Source organism: Delphinapterus leucas, chromosome 11 (assembly GCF_059928025.1).
Source record: "Delphinapterus leucas isolate spDelLeu-1000000601 "Yukka" chromosome 11, BTC_Dleu_Yukka2, whole genome shotgun sequence".
NCBI classification, from domain to species: Eukaryota; Metazoa; Chordata; class Mammalia; order Artiodactyla; family Monodontidae; genus Delphinapterus; species Delphinapterus leucas.
Genome location: NC_143139.1, coordinates 39424489 through 39447604, shown reverse-complemented (window position 1 = coordinate 39447604; position 23116 = coordinate 39424489). Strand labels below are relative to the sequence as shown.

The window sequence follows — 23116 nt, the reverse complement described above, 5'->3', positions numbered from 1 at the left end:
AAAAAGCTCTGCTGTTATTAAATCATAGAGGCTGGGGTGGGTGTGGCACTCTGGCACCAGCACCGCCTGCTACATGCAGGAACCCCGTTACATTGTGATATCCACTACTCCTGTGAAGGGACAGGCAGTGGAAGACAGGGGTGTGGACAGAACCTTCGGTTGCCTGGGTGAGCTGTTGGCAGCTGTGGGTTTTCTGAACTGGTAGGCTCTCCTTCAGAAAGTCACCATTCCCTCTCCTACAGACCTTTTCCCAAGAGGAACCGCTGCATCTGCTCATCCTGGCTTTTACATTTAATTTGGTTCTGAAGGTAAGCAGTGGACAAATGACTTAGGAATTGGACACCCTCATTTAAGCCCCGAACAAGCTGTTCGAGTGACTTCTACCCCACGAGGCCCAAAGAAAAAGAGATAATGAAATGAAGTCACTTCCTGCTGTGAAACAAACGTGGGACCGTTTATGCAGTTGTTTTTATTTATTCAACTCTAAAGACTGACAGAGGCAATTTTTTGATGGTTAACACCTTAGATTAACACAAATTATATTGCTATAAATTTGGTTCAGGGTCAGAATAGGAATCAGGAAAGAGGGAGAACAACAACAAAAAATCTTCAAACACTGAAACGAAGACAGACTTTTTTTTTCCTTTAATTAAATGCTACTTTCCCATAGACTTCCCTAGACTGGTTTGCAGTCTAAAGTAATAGGAAACAAGGCTGGGGCATTTGGAAGAAACTGCAGGCTAAGCTACGGTGCCAAGCAAGAGGCTGAAACCCCGATCTGAGCGTCAATCTCAGGCACGTTCTGGGAGCACAGGCAGATTCTCAAATGTTTCCTAGTGTTCCTTCCTTTTCACCAATTCAGTTTCCCCTTCTCTGGCTAATCCAGGCCAGTACACAACCCCCTCACTGCCTCCCTTGGTCACGTTGTTGTTTACAGGGAACCTGACTGGCAAGTGTGGCTTCTGCTTAGACTAGAAAGGCAGCAAGACCAGCTGCCTGACCCACCTCCTCCTGAAAGACTGGACAGCAGGGGTTGCTGAGGAAGGCCTCTTCAGGCCCCTGAAGGCCTGCGGTACTGGGAAGAACACTGCGTACCCTTGGGCAACCTGGCAACAGGTGCCGGTGATTCCTGGGGGAAATGAACAGTCAGAATCAATCCATATCACTGGGAAAGGTCAAGGGAAAAAAACAGCTTCCCTTCCAAAAAAAAATGGTAAAGCGGAAATGAGGAGAGAAGAACCAAAATATTTAGAATGGAATCAAAAGTGAAGGTGCAAACTTCTTTCTGTCATTAAACCTAACTACAAGTTTCCTAAAGTCCAGTTACCAAGTTGAATTGTGTGGGATAGAAGAGACAGGCCAGCTGGAATCTCCCTCAAGAGTTCACGGCTTCAGGCTGAGAGGTCCTGGGTTTGCGCTGGGGGAGCCCCTTTTTGAATGAGGGCTTGGGTGGGCCGGGCTCCATGCTGGCTCCAATTCCATTGGTCCCTGCAGAGTGAGTCTGGCCCCGTTCACTAGTGTTTCCTGACGCCTGGGATGGAGCGCTCTGGTACCTGGAACCAGATGAATACCACGAGCTGTTTCTGTAACGACCCCCACTGTCATGTCGTCCTTGGTTCGTGGGGTCATTGGACTTTGGGCCTTGTGGCCTGTAGCCTTGTCCTCCGCGTCTGTTCCCCGGCAATACCTAAGGATAAAAGAAGACAATGTTCAGAGCACTGTGGCGTTAGGGCACCCCGTTTGCTCCAGTTCAGTTTCTTGAGGAGTATTCTGAAAGCCTAATAGCGGTATCCCAGGCTTGGGACTCAGTTCTCTCTTAAAACCCACAGAGTTTGATCAGCCAATCCAATCTAGACACTAATCAGAATTAATAAATCATTCACTATTTACCCCCTGCCTTTCACCCCTATGCTCTTCTCCACTGAAGAGCTTTTCTTTAGCTGGGCAGAAAAGGAGGAAAGAGCATCCTCTGAGGTTGTTACAAGCCCTCAGTTGGGCAAGTATCTTATCACGCGTCTGAATTTTGTAGATCATAAGCCATTTGTAAAGATAATGAACATCTGGAATAATAATAAAATAAACATCACTATGATCTACTCTGCTGTATATCGTGAACCACAGATTAAATCACGCTGCTGTGATACTTACCATACCTTTCACATTACAACCCAGAAAGCGTATGGCATACGATTTTATTTTTGTCCTCCAATTCCAATGTAATACCAGTCTGAAGAATTACTGACAGCACTGCCTTGGACTGCTCTTATGTATCTCCTTCAAACCAAGGAAAAGGGGCTTCCCTGGTGGCGCAGTGGTTGAGAGTCCGCCTGCCGATGCAGGGGACGCGGGTTCGTGCCCCGGTCGGGAAGATCCCACATGCCGCGGAACGGCTGGGCCCGTGAGCCATGGCCGCTGAGCCTGCGTGTCCGGAGCCTGCGCTCCGCGACGGGAGAGGCCACAACAGTGAGAGGCTCGCGTACCGCAAAAAAAAACAAAACAAAAAACAACCCAAGGAAAAGAAACTATGGATTATACTTCAACTTTCTAGTGGTGCTTTTCTACTTCAAGATGGGTACATGACTCCCAGTGTGACCAATTACCAGGCAATATACTACTACCTACAAAGCTAGGATCACTGCCAACATCAGAAAGTCAGCAGTCTTGGCGACAGGAAATCTAAACTGGCTGGTGATTTGGAACATACATACCAAATGCTTTCTCTGGAAATAACTGAGGCCGGAGGGATTCAAAATAGGTGTGGAATGGGCATAAAGAGAGGAAGGTAATGTACTGAGCTGTCAGTGTTGAAGCTGTGACCACCTGGCAGCATTCCTTCATAAGTTGCTCAGTGTGGAAGCTAGGTTACCTCTCGATGAGGCTGGTAGGGCCGGCCACTGGAGTTTGCTGTGGTTGCAAGAGTCTCCCCCGGTGCCGAGTTCTTCTTGTTAGCACTTGTAAGGCTGGGAGCAGAGGCACAGGTGGAAGAGGAAGCAGCAGAGGCATCACACGGGCTACTCAAAGACACAGATGTCACCGAGCTACATCGAGATCTGGTTGAATAGCTGTTCTTTGGATGGGACACTGAGACAGAAATGTGAGCGATATGTGGTCAGACGATAGAAGAGCATGGTGGGTAACGTATTCCCTATTTCTCCATCTCACAATGAGCAATTTAGGATAAAGGACTGTCTATCTGAGTATTTGTAAAGATAAGCTTATAAATAGGTAACGGGAAGGAAAATCTCCCTTCTGCCCTCTTCCTCCACTCCTGCCAAATCCCCACCGCTTTGTAAGTGGCCCATCCCCCCACCAACTAATGACTTCTTGGCGTTTCCTACCACCTAAACTCCTGGCTTTGGCTCCAGCGGCTGACTAAGCCTAGGAACAATAGTACGGGCCATATGTTCGCTTTCCTATGCAAGGAACATTCTAAAGTACAGACTTCAAAAAGAAAGAAAAAGTTAAATAAAAAGCCAAATTCTTTTTTAAAAATTTGAATGAGGCAAGATGAGTTACATATGAACAGAACTAGTCTTTACAACAAATATCTATCTTCCCAAGGCTCTTTCTGCAAAAATAACTCCAAATTCAAAATATCAATCTAGGTGAAAAATACTAATATTTTCAATTCAAGTTTTGTCAGAATTCAACGGTCTAAAAAGTACCCCACAGATGTTTTTCCTTGGCTTTAAACCTGGGCTAATGTTGAACTCACAATCACTGCCCTAGGTCCAACATTTATTTCACTTTCACACCGAGACAGAAAGAACGTAGGAGCCAAGCTCGGGGTCTGGGTTTGACTGATGTGTCGCTACAGGCTCTCAACACAGAGGCACCACCGTGCCCTGCCTCCACACACACCTATTATGCGCTAGGCAAAGCAGGTATCGTTATCTCCACCAAGGAGTAAAATGAGCGGCCCAATGTACAGTGCAGAGGCAAGGATTCAAACTTGGTCTGACTCCAGGGCCACATGATCTTTATACTATATACCAAACACCTCTCAGCTCAGCAGGAAATGATGAAAAAATATGACCGCAAATTTAGGGAGCTGGAAAATGCCTATCCTCAGAGCTCAAAGCATCTGTGTCCACTGACTTATTAAGTATCTCAGAGTTCCTTTTCATAAAAACAAGCAAACAAACCAAAACCCAAGAGGGACTGAGGAAGAATCAGGGGAGAAGCCAATCGGCACTTCAGTTTCTAGTTAGTAGAGGGTGGTCTTCTCATCACCGTCTCCGGCGCCCTGAATCTCTCAGCACCTCACCTTGTCCAAATGAATCTATGTTCTTCTTTAGGGTCTCTACATCACAGGTGAATCGGGCCACTCGTCCCAGATCCTCATCATATTTACGTTCACTAACAAAGTGCTGGAGAAAAGACAAAGAAAAGCCTCCAGGTGAGACAAACAATATATGTGGGATTTATAGCTTGCTATAAACAGACGAAACAATTACTCTCAATTGTTTTCTTTTTGTGCTTCAAAGTTCATTACATACATGGCCATCGTATTACCAATGCTGGGTGACTGACAAAATTCAGTCATTTTCCTTAAGGGCCCGAAGATAAGTCCATTTGGGAGCTTTATGAAATGCTAATGGTCATTAGGTGTAAATCAAGAGAAACTCTGGAGAAAGAAGGAACTCATGATGGAGGACCACCTTTCTCTCCACTGTTAGCTACTCTCCCCATTGTTCCATTTTATACACAGGCAGAGGCAGCAGAAATGCTCATAAGTTACAACAATGATTCCTTAATTTAAATAGATGATTCGGTGTTCTCTAATATAAACTTCCTTAGTAAACCCACTTCACCGCTTTATAAAGTAGGATTTTTTAGTCCTTGTAATAGGAACAATTTCTTGAGATGGAAAATCATTCATGTGAAAAGTCAGCTTTGCAAATGAGAAGAGTTTGTGCTGCAAGTAATTTAATCCTTTTAAGCAGACTGAGCTGAGAAGTAACCATCCCCTTGGGTCAAAAACTAACTATACTATAGAAATAGTGGGGCTAGAAACATGTCAGGAATAAAGTGCTTCTGGGGGTCTATTTCAATAAACAATTTCTAAGGTAGTCTGGAATCATTTTTTCAGACGTACAAGAGAGTAAGAAAGAAAAGTTAAAGGCCTAGATATAATTCAGAAGAACTGAACTCAGGGCAGTCCTCTAACTGGGGGTGGCCTAATTCCACTTTGGATTTTCAAGGGGTAGAATCAAGTGCATCAGAATCCTCGGGATGCACCTAGAAGCAATAAACGGGAGAGGAGAAATAAAAATTACCTCTGGGACTTGAAGCCCTAAAGCTTCAGAGTATACTGTGACTTAGGAAAGCACAAGAATCTCTATAACAAAGGCTTCAGACATGTAATATCAGTCTGAGATTAATTCTGAAACACATTCTAGGGTTTCCTGAGCCAAAGACATAACAGGAATGACGGAAATAAAATGATCTGGAAATAAGACATTTAAATTGCACAGCACCCACTTCAGTACACTGAAAACGTGGAGAGAAACAGATCCTTAGTCAGCCTGCAGAAATATTTCTAGCAGCTCTTCAACCACGTGGGAAGGGGAACAGATGAAGCCCGCGAGAGCCAGAATTCTTATCTAATTCCAAAGGGGTTTCTGGCTTCTCCCAGATAGTTGAATGAGACTGACTGGCATCAGTGCGAGGAAGACTTTCTATATAATTTAGCAATATAGTCTTAGTTAATCAGAAAATGGTAATTTAAAACTTGCATTGTTGGTTTCACTATTTCTCCCCAATATAGCCTAAGGGGAAGGAGTGAGAGAATAATAACGCGACATAGGTTTGTGTGAAAGACTGGGTCAGGATGGTAACAAGGGATGCCTGTAAGGTCTCAGATGATCTTCCATCTATGCTTTTATTTTACAAAGGCTGTTATATAGCCTCCCCAGCATGTATTCCTCTTAAATATGGCAATAAATCTCACACGTTCAGAAAGAGCAGAGTTAGGGCACAGGAGCAGAGAAGGCCATAGAGTTCACGGTTTAGAAACAATTAATTAGAATGTCAGTGTCCACAACTACCCATGAATAACCCAACCTCTCTCAGGTTCCCATCTTAGTCTCAGAAACACTGTTCTTTATGTAAGAATTTAAAACATCTGAGTGTGGAATCCAAGTAATCTTTATAAACAGTTTACAATATAATCAACACCTCAAATTGCTCATTTTTCTCTTATAAAATCAGAATTGACCAACCAACTATTTAACTATCTACTGAACACCTACTATGCGCCAAGGCATTGTGCCAGGGCACTGGAGACACAGCAGTTCCTGTCACTGTAAAGTTCACTATCGAGTGGGAAAGGCAGATTAATCAAATGCACATACAATTATAAGTGTGCTAGGAAGGCACAAACAGGGGGAACACGTCAGGAAAGTCAGGAAGGATGAGGTCAGGAGTGAGGTGCGTGCTGGGAGTGGCGGGGGAGGGAAAAGAATGTTCTGGACAGATGGAAAAGCATGTGCAGCAGCCCTCACAGGAGGGAACAGGGTATGTCTGTGGAAAGGACAGCGAGTATGGCTGGAGCAGAGGGGACAAGGGGGATGCTGTGCAAAGCACGGCAGCAGGGCCAGACCATACAGAGCCCTACAGCCCGTGAAGGATTATAGCCTATCCTGAAAGCAACGGGAAGTTTGAAGTAGGTTCTGTAATGTGAGGGACAGATATGAAGGGGTGGGGAGGCCAGGGCAGTGGCAAAGAGGAGGAGTGGAATCAGTTAGGAGGCTACCACAAAGTCCAAGCAAGAGATCACTGTAGCTTGATCATGATGGTGGTGGTGGAGACAAAGGGAAAAGGTCAGATCCGAGATTTCGCAGAAGGTCAAAGGGACAGGGTCTGCTGATAGACTGAACTGTGGGAAAAGGAGAAATTCCCTAAGGTTTCCAGCTTGGACACTGGATAGATGGACAGTACCATTTACAGAGAAAGGGAAAGGGCCAGGAAAAGGGCCAGGTTTGGGAAGAGGAGATCATGAGTTAAATATATTAGATACAGCCATGAATTACGGAGATTTGCTACTTTAGTCCCTGAGGGTAAGAAGAAAGGCAGAAAGGAGAAGGAGGTTCTACCTTGATATCAGCTCTGAGCTCAACCAACTGCTCCTCTGACATCCGAACAGCCACATCAGTCATCTTCTTTAGAAGTTCGGCTTTCTTCTGACGGCTGAGCAAAATTTCCACTGTAGAGGAAAGGGAATATGACTCTTATGGTCTGCTAAATAGGACAAGGAAGAACTAGAAGTATAGGTCTTGCAGTATGTACTTGGACAGCCAAAGGCTTAGCTGCCCACCCATCCAGAAAGTGAAAATACCAAAGGTCCAGTTTCCACCTTCTTGAGGGACTCTGAAGGCAGTTTACATGGTAAATGCTTTTTATGAATCATAAAGACTCATACATCACTTGTCATTTCTCTTTCTCCTCTTCCCACTTAAAAAAATTTTTATCAAGACGCATATAAATTAAAACAAAAATATGCACAAGGTAAAGAATACATCTAGAATAAATGGGTATAAAATGAAAAATAAAACTGTCCCTCCTAGTTCTGACTTCCAGAGGAAACCACTGGTAACAATTTCTTATGTATACTTTCCATTATACTCTCTGCATATACAATCTCTCTCTCTCTTTTTTCCCCTCACAATGGTCCCTCCTTTACCTTCGCTCTTTTTACTTACTATGTCTTGAAGTTCATTCCTTAGTTATACATTGGATTCCCCTCACTCTGTTTAATAGCCACCTAGTATTCTACTATGTGGATATACAACAATTATTTACCAAGTTCCCTAATGATGGACATTAGATTATTTACAGCCTTTCAAGAAGCATCTTCTCTGGCTTGCTCCCAGATGTGTAACTCAGGTATGGCCATGAAGAATGACAGACAATAAACATTCTCTCAGAGTAGAAAGCCAGGGGTTACAGAGGACAAAGGGCAGAAGAAATCCTCTCAGGAAGCAGATCTAGGGGCTGCCAAATGAACCAAGGAACTTTCTCTACCACTGGGGCAGGGACTCTACTATTCCTGTCCAGTAAGCTTTGATCATTGCATGTCCAAGTGGGAATTTTTACTATAATTACCCTCTTCTCTCCCTATCTATGTAATAACGTTTCTTTCAGTTTATGTGATGCCAGACCACAATATACCATAACCAGAGCTGTTGGAAGATCTGAAACTACCCAGAAGTCCTGGACTTTCAGCTGAATACGTGAACTAGAGGAGACTGTGGAGGTGTTGCCATCAAGAAGGACGTGAGTGTGTTCTCATTTTGGAAAAAAGAGGACTGCAGCGTAGCTGACGGGTGGACTGTAGCAAAGACTGTTAGTGACTGAATATCCATTCTCCTCTATCAGAAGTCTAATGTTGTTGGGTACCAATGTGCTTAGGTAAAAAAAAGCTACATTTCCTGGCTTTGCTGCACATAACTGTATCATGTGGTATAGTTTGGCCGTTGAGATCTAAGCAGAATTCAGAGGCGAGGCTTACTAGAAAGCTCTCTAAAGGAGTCTTAGCCTGCATGTAACATTTTGCCCTTCCCTGACTAGAGCCGTTGGATGTATATTTTGACCATAAGCACAATGTAAAGATGGCTGGGGAGAAGGATAGAGAAGCCTGGGTCCCTCATATCATTTTTTTTTTTTTTGCGGTACGCGGGCCTCTCACTGTTGCGGCCTCTCCCGTTGCGGAGCACAGGCTCCGGACGTGCAGGCTCAGCGGCCATGGCTCACGGGCCCAGCTGCTCCGCGGCATGTGGGATCTTCCCAGACTGGGGCACGAACCCGTGTCCCCTGCATCGGCAGGCGGACTCTCAACCACTGAGCCACCAGGGAAGCCCAGGACTTGGTTTTTATTCTGATTTAACTTTAGTAGCTGTAATTGCACGAAACCTAGCTCTTATTTATTTAAATAGTAGTATCAAGGATATCTAGACACCACTGTGCGTTTAAATGCCATTTTTCGTTTTGTAGACTTAACTGATAATTGGCCTTATTTGTGTGTTTCATCTGAAAACTCAGAGTTTTCCCTGAGTTCTTATATTTTGAAAGCATTAAAAGGTTTACACTAACAGAGATGGATAAATGCTAATATTTAATCTAAGGAACGTTAAAATTTGCTTTGTTACCCAGAGCATTTTTTTTTTTGAAGGAGGAATTTTCATTTGTTTATTTATTTATTTTATGTTTTTGGCTGCGTTGGGTCTTTGTTGCTGTGTGCGGGCTTTCTCTAGTTGCGGTGAGCGGGAGCTACTCTTCGTTGCAGTGCGTGGGCTTCTCATTGTGGTAGCTTCTCTTGTTGCAGAGCACGGGCTCTAGGTGCTCGGGCTTCAGGAGTTGTGGCTCACGGGCTCTGGACCACAGGCTCAGTAGTTGTGGCGCGTGGGCTTAGTTGCTCCGCGGCATGTGGGATCTTCCCAGACCAGGGCTCGAACCCGTGTCCCCTGCATCGGCAGGTGGACTCTCAACCACTGTGCCACCAGGGAAGTCCCCTCATATCATTTTGGAGATGCCCTAGAGCCGTGGACTGCTTACCTCTGGACCTTTCATTTCATGAGAGAAAAACAAGCTCACATTTCCTTAGGCCATTCTGTGGCATGCAGTCAAACTCAATTCCTAACTTATACACAGAATCCTGTAACCTACTGAGAAACTAGCCAAATTTACGTGAGAAAAAAATAGAATTTTTAAAGAGCTACATCAGGTGTAGAGCTGAATGTGTTTAGCAAGTTTACTTAGTCCAATTTGCCACATATATGCCACCCATGGGCTGCTCATGCCCATGTCTGGTTAACCGATAAGGGCACACTTTCCCAATAAGTTAGGAACATGCATACAAAAGTTTCTCAATACAAAGGCCCAACAAATACAAATGATCTGTTGGTCTGGCTCCCAAGATAAAACCTATTTGCCATTTGTATCAAATTCACTTTCTCTCAGCTCCAGCATTCTAGGATTCTAAGATAAAATTACAGATCTCAAGATGTGTCAAGTAAAGATTTCTACACATATCATATAACTCAGAGGGCCTAATTATATGACCTTGGACAACTCACATTTTTCCAAGGAACTTGTTTCTTCGTTTATGAAATGAAAAAAATAAAATAAAATCCAAAAACCTAACTCTTCCATAAGGTTGATATTAACATCACATATGAATGAGTGCGAAAAAACTCTGAACTGTGAAGTACTATGAACATATAATTAATAAACTATAATGTGTAAAGAAAAGAAACACCTTTTTGATATTATTGGTAAATGAGTAATTACATTAGTGTCATTGAGAACTAGGATTTTTAGCATGAGACGGGTGGACTGTATTTGATAATTTATTGACCATGAATTGATAACTGGTTGAGGCTGGGTGCTGGGGGTTAATTATATTAGCCTCTCTATTTGAAATATGTTCAAAATTTTCTATAAAAGATGTATTTTAAAAAGCACCTTCGGACTTCCCTGATGGTGCAGTGGTTAAGAATCCGCCTGCCAGTGCAGGGGACACGGGTTCAAGCCCTGGTCCGGGAAGATCCCACATGCTGCGGAGCAACTAAGCCCGTGCGCCACAACTACTGAGCCTGCCCTCTAGAGCCTGCGAGCCACAACAACTGAGCCCGCGTGCCCTGGAGCCCACGCGCCGCAACTAATGAGCCCACGCACTCTAGGGTCCACCTGCTGCAACTACTGAAGCCCACGCGCCTAGAGCCTGTGCTCCGCAACAAGAGAAACCACTGCAATGAGAAGCCCGCACACTGCAATGAAGAGTAGCCCCTGCTCACCACAACTAGAGAAAGCCTGCGCCCAGCAACAAAGACCCAATGTAGCAAAAAAAAAAAAAAAAAAGCACCTTCTTCTCAACAGTAAGGACTATGTTTTTGTTTGTTTTTTTTTTTAGGGGCTATGTCTTCTCACTAATTTTATTTTCTCTGAAACTTCAATTTCAAAAAGAGAACACATAGGTACAAGAATGGACTGAAACTGTCACCGGAAATTTCAGGATATACCACTCAATTTAAATGAAATCTCACCTCTGAAAAACAATGGATAGCATCTCTGTTATATACTTAAAATTTCATTAAAATGGATCAAAACTGAACTCAGCTCAGTGCTTCAAAGCTGCCTCCTCTGGCCCATGACCACAGACACAAATGATTTAATTGTGAGTCATCATCTCAACCTATTTCCATTCTCACCAGTTTGAGAGTAGGTTAAAAGAAACAACCTTCCTAATTACGAATCTGGCATTCAATGCACGAAGGAAAAACTGTTGAAAAGTCCCAAATCAATGCCATTGTACAAGGTGTAGTTGGCATTCCTTTCTTTTCATATAGCTGTGTATCTTTAACCTAACCCTTAACAGAAATGAAAGAAAACAGATATCTCGTTCTTCTGTATAAAACCCCACAAATTATCCAAGTTAGACTATTCCTCCAGACTCCATTTTAGTAAGCTTTCAAAGAACCCTCGTCATGGGTATCCTGAACCTTCAAATTCAATTAATTGACTTTTTCCCTACCCAATGATAACAGACACTGAGTGAAGTTTCTAAAACCTGAGAAAACAAAGGAAGTTCCGAGAGAGGTAATGACAGGAATGTATACACTAATTGTAGGCAACCTGGTGATGTCTCCTCTGATTATGCCAAAGGTTTTTTTCCAAGCAGAAAAAAATCCAATGGAATTGTTCAATCACTGGAGGAAAAAACAAAGTAAAACCCAGGCACCTGCAAGATACTTTATTTTCCTTAATTTCCTTAATTGGTGCTGTGGTGGCAGATACCATGAAGTAGTTAGTCTCTGAACTCTACATTCAAAATATTAAAATTTGGCAATATTGAAAAACAGGCTCTTGTAAAGTTGTTTCACCTGAAAGGATTCCTATGCCAGCATAGTACAACTGCTCAAGACTGTTTAACCAAATATATAAACTCTTATTGTGGCATTTATATTGAGCTTTTGTTATGGGGGTTGAGAGGCAGGTAATAGCTTTAATAAAGATCAGTCTTACTTGCTTCAGCTTTCACTTTGTCCATTTCAGCAAGCAATGCCACTTCTCGATCCATTAAACTAGGAAGGGATGACAAAGGGAAAAAAAGGTTTGATCAGAAACTCAAACAGGAACACAGCACATTGTTAATAGTGGAGAAAGACTTATGAGTTTGTTCCCTAAAAGCATACTACAAAATAAACACTGTATATACCACATGAAAATCCTATCTCACCCTCAGCAAAGACTGTTTGAAAGATTCCAATAAAGAAACCTAATTCCCTTTTATTTCTCTATATTACAGTAAACCAGTAACTACTCATCTGAGAGTTGAGAACCAGTAGATGGCAGTAGCAAGCTACAAAACATTTCTTGGTAAGTTGTGCTAAAGCGGAAGCCCTCATGGAAATTACGTATTTCTACATATGTGCATACTTTTTATTTTATATTTTGGTCTATAAAATTGGACAGCTTTGCTTCTAATGAATTTTTACCAGGCAATACTCCTGCTAGGGCAGGATAAATTTACCCACGATTAGGATTTATAGATCTTCAACATTTTAGCACAGTTGCACCAAGTCCACTGGCGCTTTAGTCTTAAGAATGCAGAGTAGTTAAAAGACATACATATACTGTGCTGGTTTCAGGTAAACGTTTAATAGTAATCCAGAAAAGATGGAATCAAAGGTTTCTGGAAGGCTTTTTACAGAAAAAGAACATTAAATGGTCAATTAGAATTTTCTCCACTGCAAATGTAAATGGTTTGTATGGGAAAGCTTTTCTATGTTCTTAGATAAGAGCCCACCACCTTCAGCGAACATATAAAGAAATAATAGGCTGCCCTAGGATTAAACCTCTGGATGAAACTAATTTTCCTTACCATATCAGTTTTGCTTAGCGGTGGCAAACAAACAAAACCCCAAAAACAAAAACACAAAACTAAAACTTTAATACCTGCACACACAGGAAATGTTCCAAATCTCTTCATATTTGAAATTCATTCTAATTTCTCCTTTTGAGTGGGAATATAACTACAGCGTTAATAAAAGTTCTCCTCTTGTTTCTGGTTGTAAAACTAATCACACACATATGCATATATATATATATATATACACACACACACACACACACACACATATAGACACACACACACAGTCTAATTCAATTTAGCTCAATATGTTGTTATGCTGGCACAAAGTAGTTAATATGGAGACTATAGTGAGATATACAAAAAAGTATAAGGCAGGGACATTTCCTCAAGGAGCAAAATCTGTTACAGTAAAGTGCTGGAGAACACAGGTTTGATAATCATTATGCATGATGTTAATACACAGACTTGTAAAGAAACAAATTTGGTTGGCATTATTAATCCCAAAGCACCAGACTAGAGAGAAGATACAACTATTGTGATAGGGTAGCAATACTTTTGCTAAGAAAGCATTCCCCAAACCTTGGCAAATATTTTGCTCCAAGAACTCTAGCAGCATTTGGAATACCTAAAAGGCAAAACAGAAGCACATCTGAGACAGGAGCTACCAGGCTTCGAGTTTATCATTACCTCTTCTGTCGCTGAATCACCTTAAGATGCAGACACTGTGTCCATCAGATGACAAATTTGTCTCTGACAAAGCTTGTAAAATGTTTATTAAAAGAGCTCAGCAAACAAGTAAGGCTTTTGCAGCTTAACAACCTTTATTATGAAAAAGTAGAATGTCACACGATACTTGTTCAGCAAGGAAAAAAGTTCTGCACTGTCACAATAAGACTTTTTTGTGTCAGTATGAGCTACTACATCGCGATGGTACTTTTTTTTCCCTGCAAGAATGATTAGCATCCATTTACATAACCTTTGTCTCTTGAATAACTCATTTCTTAAGAAATTCACAGGGCAGTGTGTGAGCAACCGTATGACCACATCAATTAAAAACGAAACAAAAGCTTACCCTTTCATGCCAAAAAAACACTGAAAAGCAGTAGGCACTTCTATTTCTTTCTGTTTGTTGTTTGTCACGTTACCTTCTATTGATAACACCTACTGAAAGGTCCTGTGATGTCAGCCAAGCATTAAACAGAGGAATCTATTGGCTAACTGTTGGGATATTTTCTCAGAGAAAAGCCTGATGAATCTTGGCATTTTTTTCATTAAATTTTTTACACGTCTTTAAAATGGAAAAATGAATAAATGTTAAATCATATGTAGTGTAAGTGCCCGACGATTAGCTTTTTTGGTTATAATGTAAGTGCCCAACATTAAGCTTTCGGTTGCCGACATTCATAAAGAGCCAGGCCACCCCACCTATGAGGTTCCCCTTTTAGAAGGCCCTGGGAGACCTAGATAACTGACCCACTGGAGTGATCCTACTTTTCCTTCCCACGCTTTCTTGCTCTTATGTTTTAAATTTACTAATAAAGAACCCGCAAAACCCTAGGCACCCCACCCTCAACCCCAATAAAGGCATGACCCCAGGTCTGTACTCTCCTTAGGCGCACTTCGCTGTGTGGTTCCAGGCATGCCATGTAGCCTCCACGACTTGTCAGTAATAAACCTTGTTTTTTTCTTCAAAATGCCCTGATAGTTGTTGCTGAGGTGCATGTGGCAATCGTAAGAACCACAAGGGTCAGTCCGCCACAACACTGGCTCATAGGAGTCCAGGTGAGTGCCCCCAGGCATTCCTAGCTGAGAGCGTCACTAAAGATAGGCTGACACCAACACAAAAGGCTATTAAGAACTTTCTTAAAAGTACATCACATAATGTATTTCAGTTGTGTAGAAGAATAACCGCATTTTAGGTAATTAATGCTAAAGCATTTAGGGATGGCCATGTTATGTCTGCAACTTCCAAATGGTTCCACCAAAACACACACACACACACACACACAGAGCAAATACACCGATCACTGTACTATCCCTTCAACTTTTCTGTATATTGAAAGTTTAAGTGCGGAAACATGCGCATCACAAAATAAACAGAGAAGGTGAGAAGAGTGCAAAGGTGGAAAGTAGGCTAAGCATAAGATAAATAGCAGAGGCATTTTTCACAATTAAAAACAGCAATTTACTGTAATACAACTTTCTGACAATGAGGAAACTTAAGCTAAAGCTTCCACGTGTTCTAAGCTGTATGGCGGTCCCAGGATGGATCTGTGGCCAAGAGATTCAAAAGTACCTGTGGTTTGAGGTAACAGGTTTCAGATGCCATAGCCACAAGCAATGAGTCCTCTCAGAGAGTGTTGAAAGGCTCATTCAGCCTGCCAGACTTTCTGTTACCTTTCTTACTCAGTACTTGAGGGTACTAAGCTTGCAACTGTTCTGTCAAGGCTTTCCTGAATGGAAATACATGATGATGGGCATCTGAGAGCACTGGACTCAGAAACTGATAATGAAAATCCACTAAATATTGCTGGGACTCTGTTTAGAAAGACACTAGGTCTTATTAAGCCTGGGCCTCATACAGCATAGAGAATTTCCATATCCTTTCTTTGACCATGAAAGATGGTCTTGGATGTCTTGTCACTGTTAAGGAAAAAGACTGGTAAATGTCTGAATGTTCTCTATTTCCTTCTCTCCTTACCAAGACTTTTTACCATCTTCACATCTCCTCAACTTACTCTAAAGCTTTTGCGTAATTTAGTTGGTCAGAGTAGTTGTTCCCGTAGCATCACCATTAATATCTCTAAGATGCATTATATATCCATCATTTGAAAAAAGCCCTTTAATTAATATATTTAACATGTAGCTTATTGATTAAAGCTACTGCCTTCAGTAATTCCTTGGTACCAAAAAACTGTGAACTGTCATTTGTTTATGGTTGTTGCATTAGAAAACAATGTTATAATAGAAACGACTCCCGCAATTCCTGAGCCAACTAATTATTTCAAGCGTTTATACTCTAAACCACTCAATAATGTTCTTACAAAACATTTGAACTTGATTTTATTTGCTGAAAACCTAAAACCTAGTTATTCTAATTCCACTAAAGCAGAAATCCAAGCAAAGCAAAGCCAATGCAAACACCTTTATTTCTCTGAAGACACTTCTCCCTTCTCAGATAAAACAACCAAAAAAGAGAATTTTCAGTAGTTTTTGTTAGCAGAGAATTAATGATGCTTCAAGTGTTTCATAAAATGCCGTATTCCCAGCACTGGTTTTATGAGTATGGTACACACATCTGGGCTCAAAATAGAAACAAAAAACACCAGTTAGGCAGCCAGGTCATCATGTTGAGCTGAACAATTGGGGTAAAATGAATGGAAAGAATCAGCTTATTAAATCAAATTTGAATCTTATGAAAACTCGGTTCCTCTTTGTTAGGAGGCCTTTACAAAGCATGTAATGTAATTTTCATATTTCAAGAATCTCAAGTAGCTTTTAAGACGTTAGAATGTGGATATAAGCTGTTCTTGTGGGACAGGCCCTTAATGGAAAACCTTTCTTTCTGTTCTTCTCCAGTGGTCAAAGCATCTCGATTCTACAGTAATACTAGAGACCATATGATTCGATGATATTTTACAATATGTTTTGGGAAAAAGAAACAGTAGCAATCTAGATTACCAAGGAGCTCATTGTTCAAGTTTCTAGTTGGTAAGGAAAAATAGTTGGAGTGTTAAGCCACATAACGAGTGGCTGACTTGATCCTAAACCAGGACTTGTTTTTTTGAACCTTCTCTCTGGATATGATAGCAACATCTAAAGGGAGACATATATGGACTAGGAAGACGAAGACTGAAAAAATAAAGGCAAACAGAGATACCTGGTAAGACACAAAAAAGGAAGCATGATACAGTGGAAAAGTATCACTTAATAACAAGTATGACTTTTGGCAAATTATTTTTTTTCTGTGCCCATTTTTTTCATCTATAAAGTGAGTATAATATTACAAATGATATTGTTATATATAGATATTGCGCATAAAAGTTTCTGACATACAATAATACCTCAATAAATGGCAACAGCAATTATTATTCTAATTTCTGTACTCATGTTGATTTCTCAGTTTCAGCAGGATATCTGTTTAGTAAAATGCCCTCATATTACTCTGGTAAATCATTATACGTTCCAGATCCACTGTCTAGAAATTCTTTTTTTTTGCCACGTCTCACAGCATGCAGGATGCTAGTTCTTGGACCAGGGATTGAACCTGTGCCCCCTGCAGTGGAAGCGCAGAGCCCTAACTACTGGACCGCCAGGGAAGTCCCTTTTTATCTTCTTCTTTTTTTTTTTCCGATGTGGACCATTTTTAAAGTCTTTATTGAATTTGTTCTTCTGTTTTATGTCTTGGTGTTTTGGCCGTGAGGCATGTGGGATCTTAGCTCCCTGCCAGGGATCGAACCTGCACTCCCTGCATTGGAAGGTGAAGCCTTAACCACTGGACCACCGGGGAAGTCCCTAGAAAGTCTTAAATAAACACATACACATACTAACACAGTGCAGGCAGTTATAAAGGGGTGAATCAAAGATAATTTAAGTGAAAAGAATACACTACAAAATTACAATCTCACTATGATTATATCTATTAAGATTACGCATGCTTATAGATAAGGGACACAGGGAACACAAAAAATAAAAAATTAATTATGTGTTAAGGTGGTAGAGTTATATGACTTCTATTTTTTTTAAAAACAATTGTTATAATTATGGGAAATATAGTAAAAATAAGAGGGAATAAAGGAAACTTTAAAAAAAAGAAAAACAAAATTCAGATTCCTTCATCAAACGCTCTCCTTCTACTTTAGCCTCTGACTTATCTCTCACTACTTTCAACTATTGGCCCTTAGCTCTAGCTACACTGTGAAGTCCTTACATGTCCCTTCTATGCCTTTGCTTATATCATATCTCTTAAAGGATCCCCGCCCTTTCTGCCAGTGTAAATTCCATGCGTTTTCAAGGCTTGATAATGATTCATTTCCTCCCAGAAATCTTTTCTAATTGACCCCCTCCACAGTAACCTTTCTCTTAAAATCTTCATGCCTTTCCCACAACTAAGATCTGACCTGAAGAATAACTGAATTGCAAGTCACTCCAAATTGTGACTTAAGAAGAGTGACTTAGGCCCTTACGAATTACAACACAAAAAGAACATTAAATATTTTGGATGGAATGGTCCTTCTTATAGTTTTGTTTTATTGAACTAAAAAAGTCCTTTAAAGACGTTCATAGGCTCAGTCAAAATCCTGGTCCTCTTCATTCTAACCCTATTCTATAACAACTGAATTCCTTAGTCCCTAAATTCCCTGCAGTGGGGTTTCTCTGTTACACAGCCTTTAAGCTGAGGAGGAGATAACGTATGAGATATCAAGAGTCTCTAGCCTTCTTCTCAAGCTTTAGTGGGGAAGTGAGCCATCAGTGATGGGTGGGATGAAGAGCATAGGTTACTGGGAGTCAGAACACACAGATTCAAATACTGAGTCTGCAACTTACGATGTCATGTTAGGCAAATAGCTTAACCTAAGACTCAAATTGCTTTTAATAGTAAAGTAAAATATAAAGTTCCCTCTGCACAGGACAGAAATCTGGATGAATAAATCAGACAGTATGATTGAACATGTTTGGTACTGTAAAGTAATCTTCGTATGCTACTTAGTTATTTTCACAGATGGTTAAAGGGTTAGAATTTTAAATCAAAGAATATTGAGAACCACGGAGGCAAGAACTAGTAGAAATAAGATATCAATGTACTAAACATGCGAGAACTGAAGAATAATTTAAAACTAAAGAGTGCTAGGTACCTTTCTGATAACACATTATAACAGTAGCCCATTCCTTTATTTCTATGGTTTTTAGACATTTTTGAAAGTGCTTTCATTCATAAAATTATTTTCTAAATTTTCACCATCTCTATAGATGGGCTTTACATTTAAGGATCTAAAAGCCTTTGTTAAGTTTATTATAAGAAGAAAAGAGAAGCTCAAATAAAAGGAAATAACTTTTCTAAGGTGAATGAGGAATCAGCCGGAAAAACTTCAGTCTTAAGCACAGGCGTACATTGACTTTATGTGCTGTAGAATCCCAAATTTATTACCCATTTTCTCCTTTTAGTAAGTACCTTTTGACTTTCAATAAAACAGAAATTTTATTTAAAAGGCAGGCTGAGTGTGTATTTTGTTGGCACTTTTCACCGACACATATTATGACAACTGTCCGAAGTAGTTTACACACTCCAGCTTCATGTTCTACTTCATACCCTACTCCTTAACAGCCTTAAACTTGTCAGCTAGGAGCTCCAACAATGTGTCAGACAAATTTTATTAATTAACAAGAAAAGTAAACCTGGGTCTAGAGATGATTATTACTGGATCACCAATAAGAACAGATTTGGCGTTTTACATCCTGGGACGCCTCTGCTTTTACCTTCCCACAGGTAAATGTCAGCTTTCATTTGGCCTCGATGTGAAAGCAGTTATCGGCATCATTCCCCTAATGCCCCGTCAGGTGTAATGTAATCTTACTGTTGCAAATTTGTTAGAACGCTTTTCTTTTCTTTTATACTGTAACCAACACAAAAAATGGCTTCCTAAGTGACATTAACTCCAAGCTCTGGTTCAGTGCCAAAGGGAGTTAGCTCACCTGCCAATTATATCTTGACGTAGAAATTACAGGGGCATTGAAATAAGCCAGTTTAAAAACCCAATCATCCAGAGAGAAGGCTTTACACCAGCAGGAAAGGGCAGGTAATGTCTTTCCTCAAGTTAAATTGACCTGGTTTCTACGCCTGCTAATCAATCCTAAATACACAGTTTCTAGGCAGGAAACCATTTCATTTGTCATTTATCAAAGGAGGCTCCCCCTGACTGGGTTCCAAGTCAACAAGGACTCACAAATCTCTCTCCCGGAACTGTATTTCCTGGTTCAGGCTGGTTCTGAATGGAATCAGATCCTGTGGCTAAGTAATCAGTAAACTAAATAATCATGGAGACCGGAGGTTTGTCAAGGTAAAGTTGTGATGCTCTACTCTTAGCTCTTTATTCTTTTCTTGAGCCAACAATATCTGATATGATAATAATCCAGAGCAAAGGGCATGGGGCTTTCTCCCAGAGGGTCAGGAAGAGGAGAAATCAGTTACCTAGAAAAATTTCCAGGGGAAGTTAGAGTTTATTAAAGGTGAATTTTGGAGAACTGGTTGGATTTAGATAAGCAGAAAATATAGGAGAGCATTATTAGGCTGGAAAAATGGCCTTAACTAGTATATGGAAGAGGAAATGTGTACGTTAAGTTTTGAGACGAGTAATCTGGCTAGAGTAAAAATGTATAGAAGAAAAACTGAAGATATGACATTGAATTTCTAGCTATAAAACCTGAAAGGGGAAACTTGGGATTCAGGACAAAGCATGGGTAGACTAGCAGATGAATTATCTATCCTAAAAGTACTTTTTGGTTCATGGACCCCTCTACACTTTGCAAATGATAAAAGCAGTGGTCAGCAACTTTCTGGAGGCTTTATTCTACATCTTTGTTAATTCACTCCCTTCTTCAATTCCACAAAACAGGAGGACTGAGGCTACCCACACTCCCTCTATCTTTTGTCTGCTGTGGCATGAAGTGACCAGACTAAGTTTGTGAACAGAGACATGGCTGAATATGACCTCAGGAAACAGCCCACAGACAGGCAAGAAAACGGATGGATGGTTGGGAGGAAGAGTGGTGTAGGTCCTCCCTATTCATGAAAACTTCCTCTCACATTTCAGATCCACGCAAGTTTTACAAGTAAGCAGAATGGACAGTCTTAAATCCCCAAATATCAACCTAGCTGCTTGTCTTCCTACCATTTTACTTAATTTGGTCCTTAGGTCTTTTCCATTTTCAAAAAAGTCCCTTATAAAATGCAAATACCCCCCCGAAAGGAGTTATGGTTTAAGAATTAGTTACCACTTTACTGTCTAATAGTTAAAACAGCTTCAGTGTTCTAGAAAAAAATTAGAATATATTTCTCCTCCCAAAGATTCTCTAATCTATAATCAAATATATTCGATAAATAGCTCCCTCTTGTAAATTCACAATGCAGATTAGCACTGAAAAGGCATTAAGAAGTCCAGTAGTAAAAAAAAATTTAAGTATTTTCAAACCTCTTTAACTACTAAACCCTATTTCCCCTACAGAACACATATATTTTAAGATAGAATTTTTAAAAACAAGCTTAAAAAACACAAAATTAAAATAAATCAATGATTAATAATAGGGCACAGAAGAGACCATTAGGGTGGGGTGCATTAGGAAAACAAAGACATCTTTTCTACTTTATAACTTTGTTCAAAAACATCATGTCATTGGTTACAGATTCCTCGTTTAAAAGACAGACCCTAATGTAAGGATGCATGACCTACTCTTTAATTATTTGTCCCTTTCCGAACAATGTTAATATTAATTTAGGCCCATTCCTAAAGCATTATGAGTTCTCTCTACCACTCATTCCCACACTGTGACCACAAGTAGAATGAAGCAGAAAGCTAAACATAGCACAGGATTTTTAAGTCTTTCTCCACTATGTAGAGTAGTTAAGAGTTTGGAATTAAAGAATTTGGTGAATGACTAACCATCTTTTTTAAACGATCATTTTTGTGCTACCGATATCAAAAGCAACTTAACTTACCAGCTCTGCAATTCAGCAAAAGCTTGTTTCATTTTCTTAATGGAAGCATCCATCTCTTCTTTAACTACAACTCGATATCGTGCAAGAGACACTGTGCAGCGCTGGAGGTCTTTCACAGATTTTTCAATATTAGAACCTTGAAAAAACCCCAATAAAAAAAGGAGCACAGGTGACTTGAAAGCTGGATCTGAACACCTAAGCATGTAACGTAACAAATGTCACATGGACTAAGAGTACTTCCTAAATGGCCACACTCCTCAACAAAAAACTAATGTTTTCATAGATTTTTTTTTTTAAGTAAGTATTGTAGACAAGATGGAGTCATAGGAATTGGATTTACCCTCCTGTCTTAAAAAACTTCAGAGACACACAAAATATATGAAACAGTGGTTTTCAGACAATGAACAATAGGCAGAGTACTTCTCACCCACTACCCCCCACCCCCCTGCGAAGAAAACAGACACAAAAAAGTGAGGACTGTGACTGCCCCAACTTACTGCCATAAGAGAGTTTCCAGGCTGCAATGCAAGGAGGAGAAATCCGAAACTGAGCCTGCAAGTCTCCCTGAATTGAGGGGACAGAGTTGAGAATTCAGTGAGGCCAAGGTGGCTAGAATTCTCAGGGCAGAATACTGGAGAGGAGAAAGCTACACAAAAATGAAAAAATTGTACAAAGACCTACAGAGGATTCTGAGTGCATGGGTGTGCAGAAACTACCCGATGTTTCGGGTAAAAGAACCACTGGAAAGCAGCAGGGGGAATAATCCTCAGAGCTTACCCAGACCAGGAATAGTTCATGTTCATACCAGCCAGAGCGGGGTACCAGGTAGAGTACTTAGAAGGGTACTGCCTCAGTAATTAGCTCTAGACTAAAGGTTGCTCTATTTCCATCTAACAAAGCTTAAAAAAGCAAGCTTCAGATTGTTTCCAAGTAACAGTCCCAGAATAAATCACAAGAATATTTAAAGAAATACAAAAATATCTAGCAATCAACAAAGAGAAATTCACAATGTCTGGCATCCAATAAAAAATTACTAGAGGCAGAAAAATATGACTGATCCATAATGAAGAGAAAAATCAATGAATAGAAACAGGTGCAGAAATGACACAGATGTAGAATCAAGTAGGTAAGGACATCAAAAGAGCTAATATAATCAGATACCATATGTTCAAGGAGGTAGAGGAAAAGCATAAGCACGTTAAGGAGAGACACGGAAGATATTTAAAAAGACCCCAACTGAACCTCTAGAGATGAAAAAAAAAAACCAAAACACACAATGTCTGAGATGAAAACTACACTGGATTGGATTAACAGCAGATTAAAAACTATTAAAGAAAAAAAGATAAATAAATTTGAAGACGTCAATTTTAGAAACTATCCAAAATGAAATGAAACACAGAGAGAAAAAAACTAAAAGAAAACCTATGTCAGTAGGTATCAAATTTTCAAAACTCTCTAAATAACAGGATTTAGTAGAATACAATTCACCATGTAGACATTACAAAATTGATAAAGTTCTTTCTCGGTAG

The 23116-nt window shown here is 40.4% G+C and overlaps 1 protein-coding gene across 3 annotated transcripts in view; it reads right to left on the bottom strand.

The window, feature by feature from the left end:
* Positions 1 to 449: 449 nt before the first annotated feature.
* SPATS2 (spermatogenesis associated serine rich 2) overlaps positions 450 to 23116 on the bottom strand; it is a 135436-nt gene continuing 112769 nt past the window's right edge. For all 3 annotated transcript variants that reach the window (XM_030763100.2, XM_030763099.2, XM_022572254.3), the window contains 6 exons: positions 21588 to 21723; positions 12025 to 12083; positions 7098 to 7207; positions 4268 to 4370; positions 2867 to 3081; positions 450 to 1687 (listed from right to left, as the gene is read on the bottom strand). In XM_030763100.2, the coding sequence (XP_030618960.2) occupies positions 1376 to 1687; positions 2867 to 3081; positions 4268 to 4370; positions 7098 to 7207; positions 12025 to 12083; positions 21588 to 21723 (935 nt within the window). In that variant the 3' untranslated portion in view covers positions 450 to 1375. The remainder of the gene's footprint in view (positions 1688 to 2866; positions 3082 to 4267; positions 4371 to 7097; positions 7208 to 12024; positions 12084 to 21587; positions 21724 to 23116) is intronic.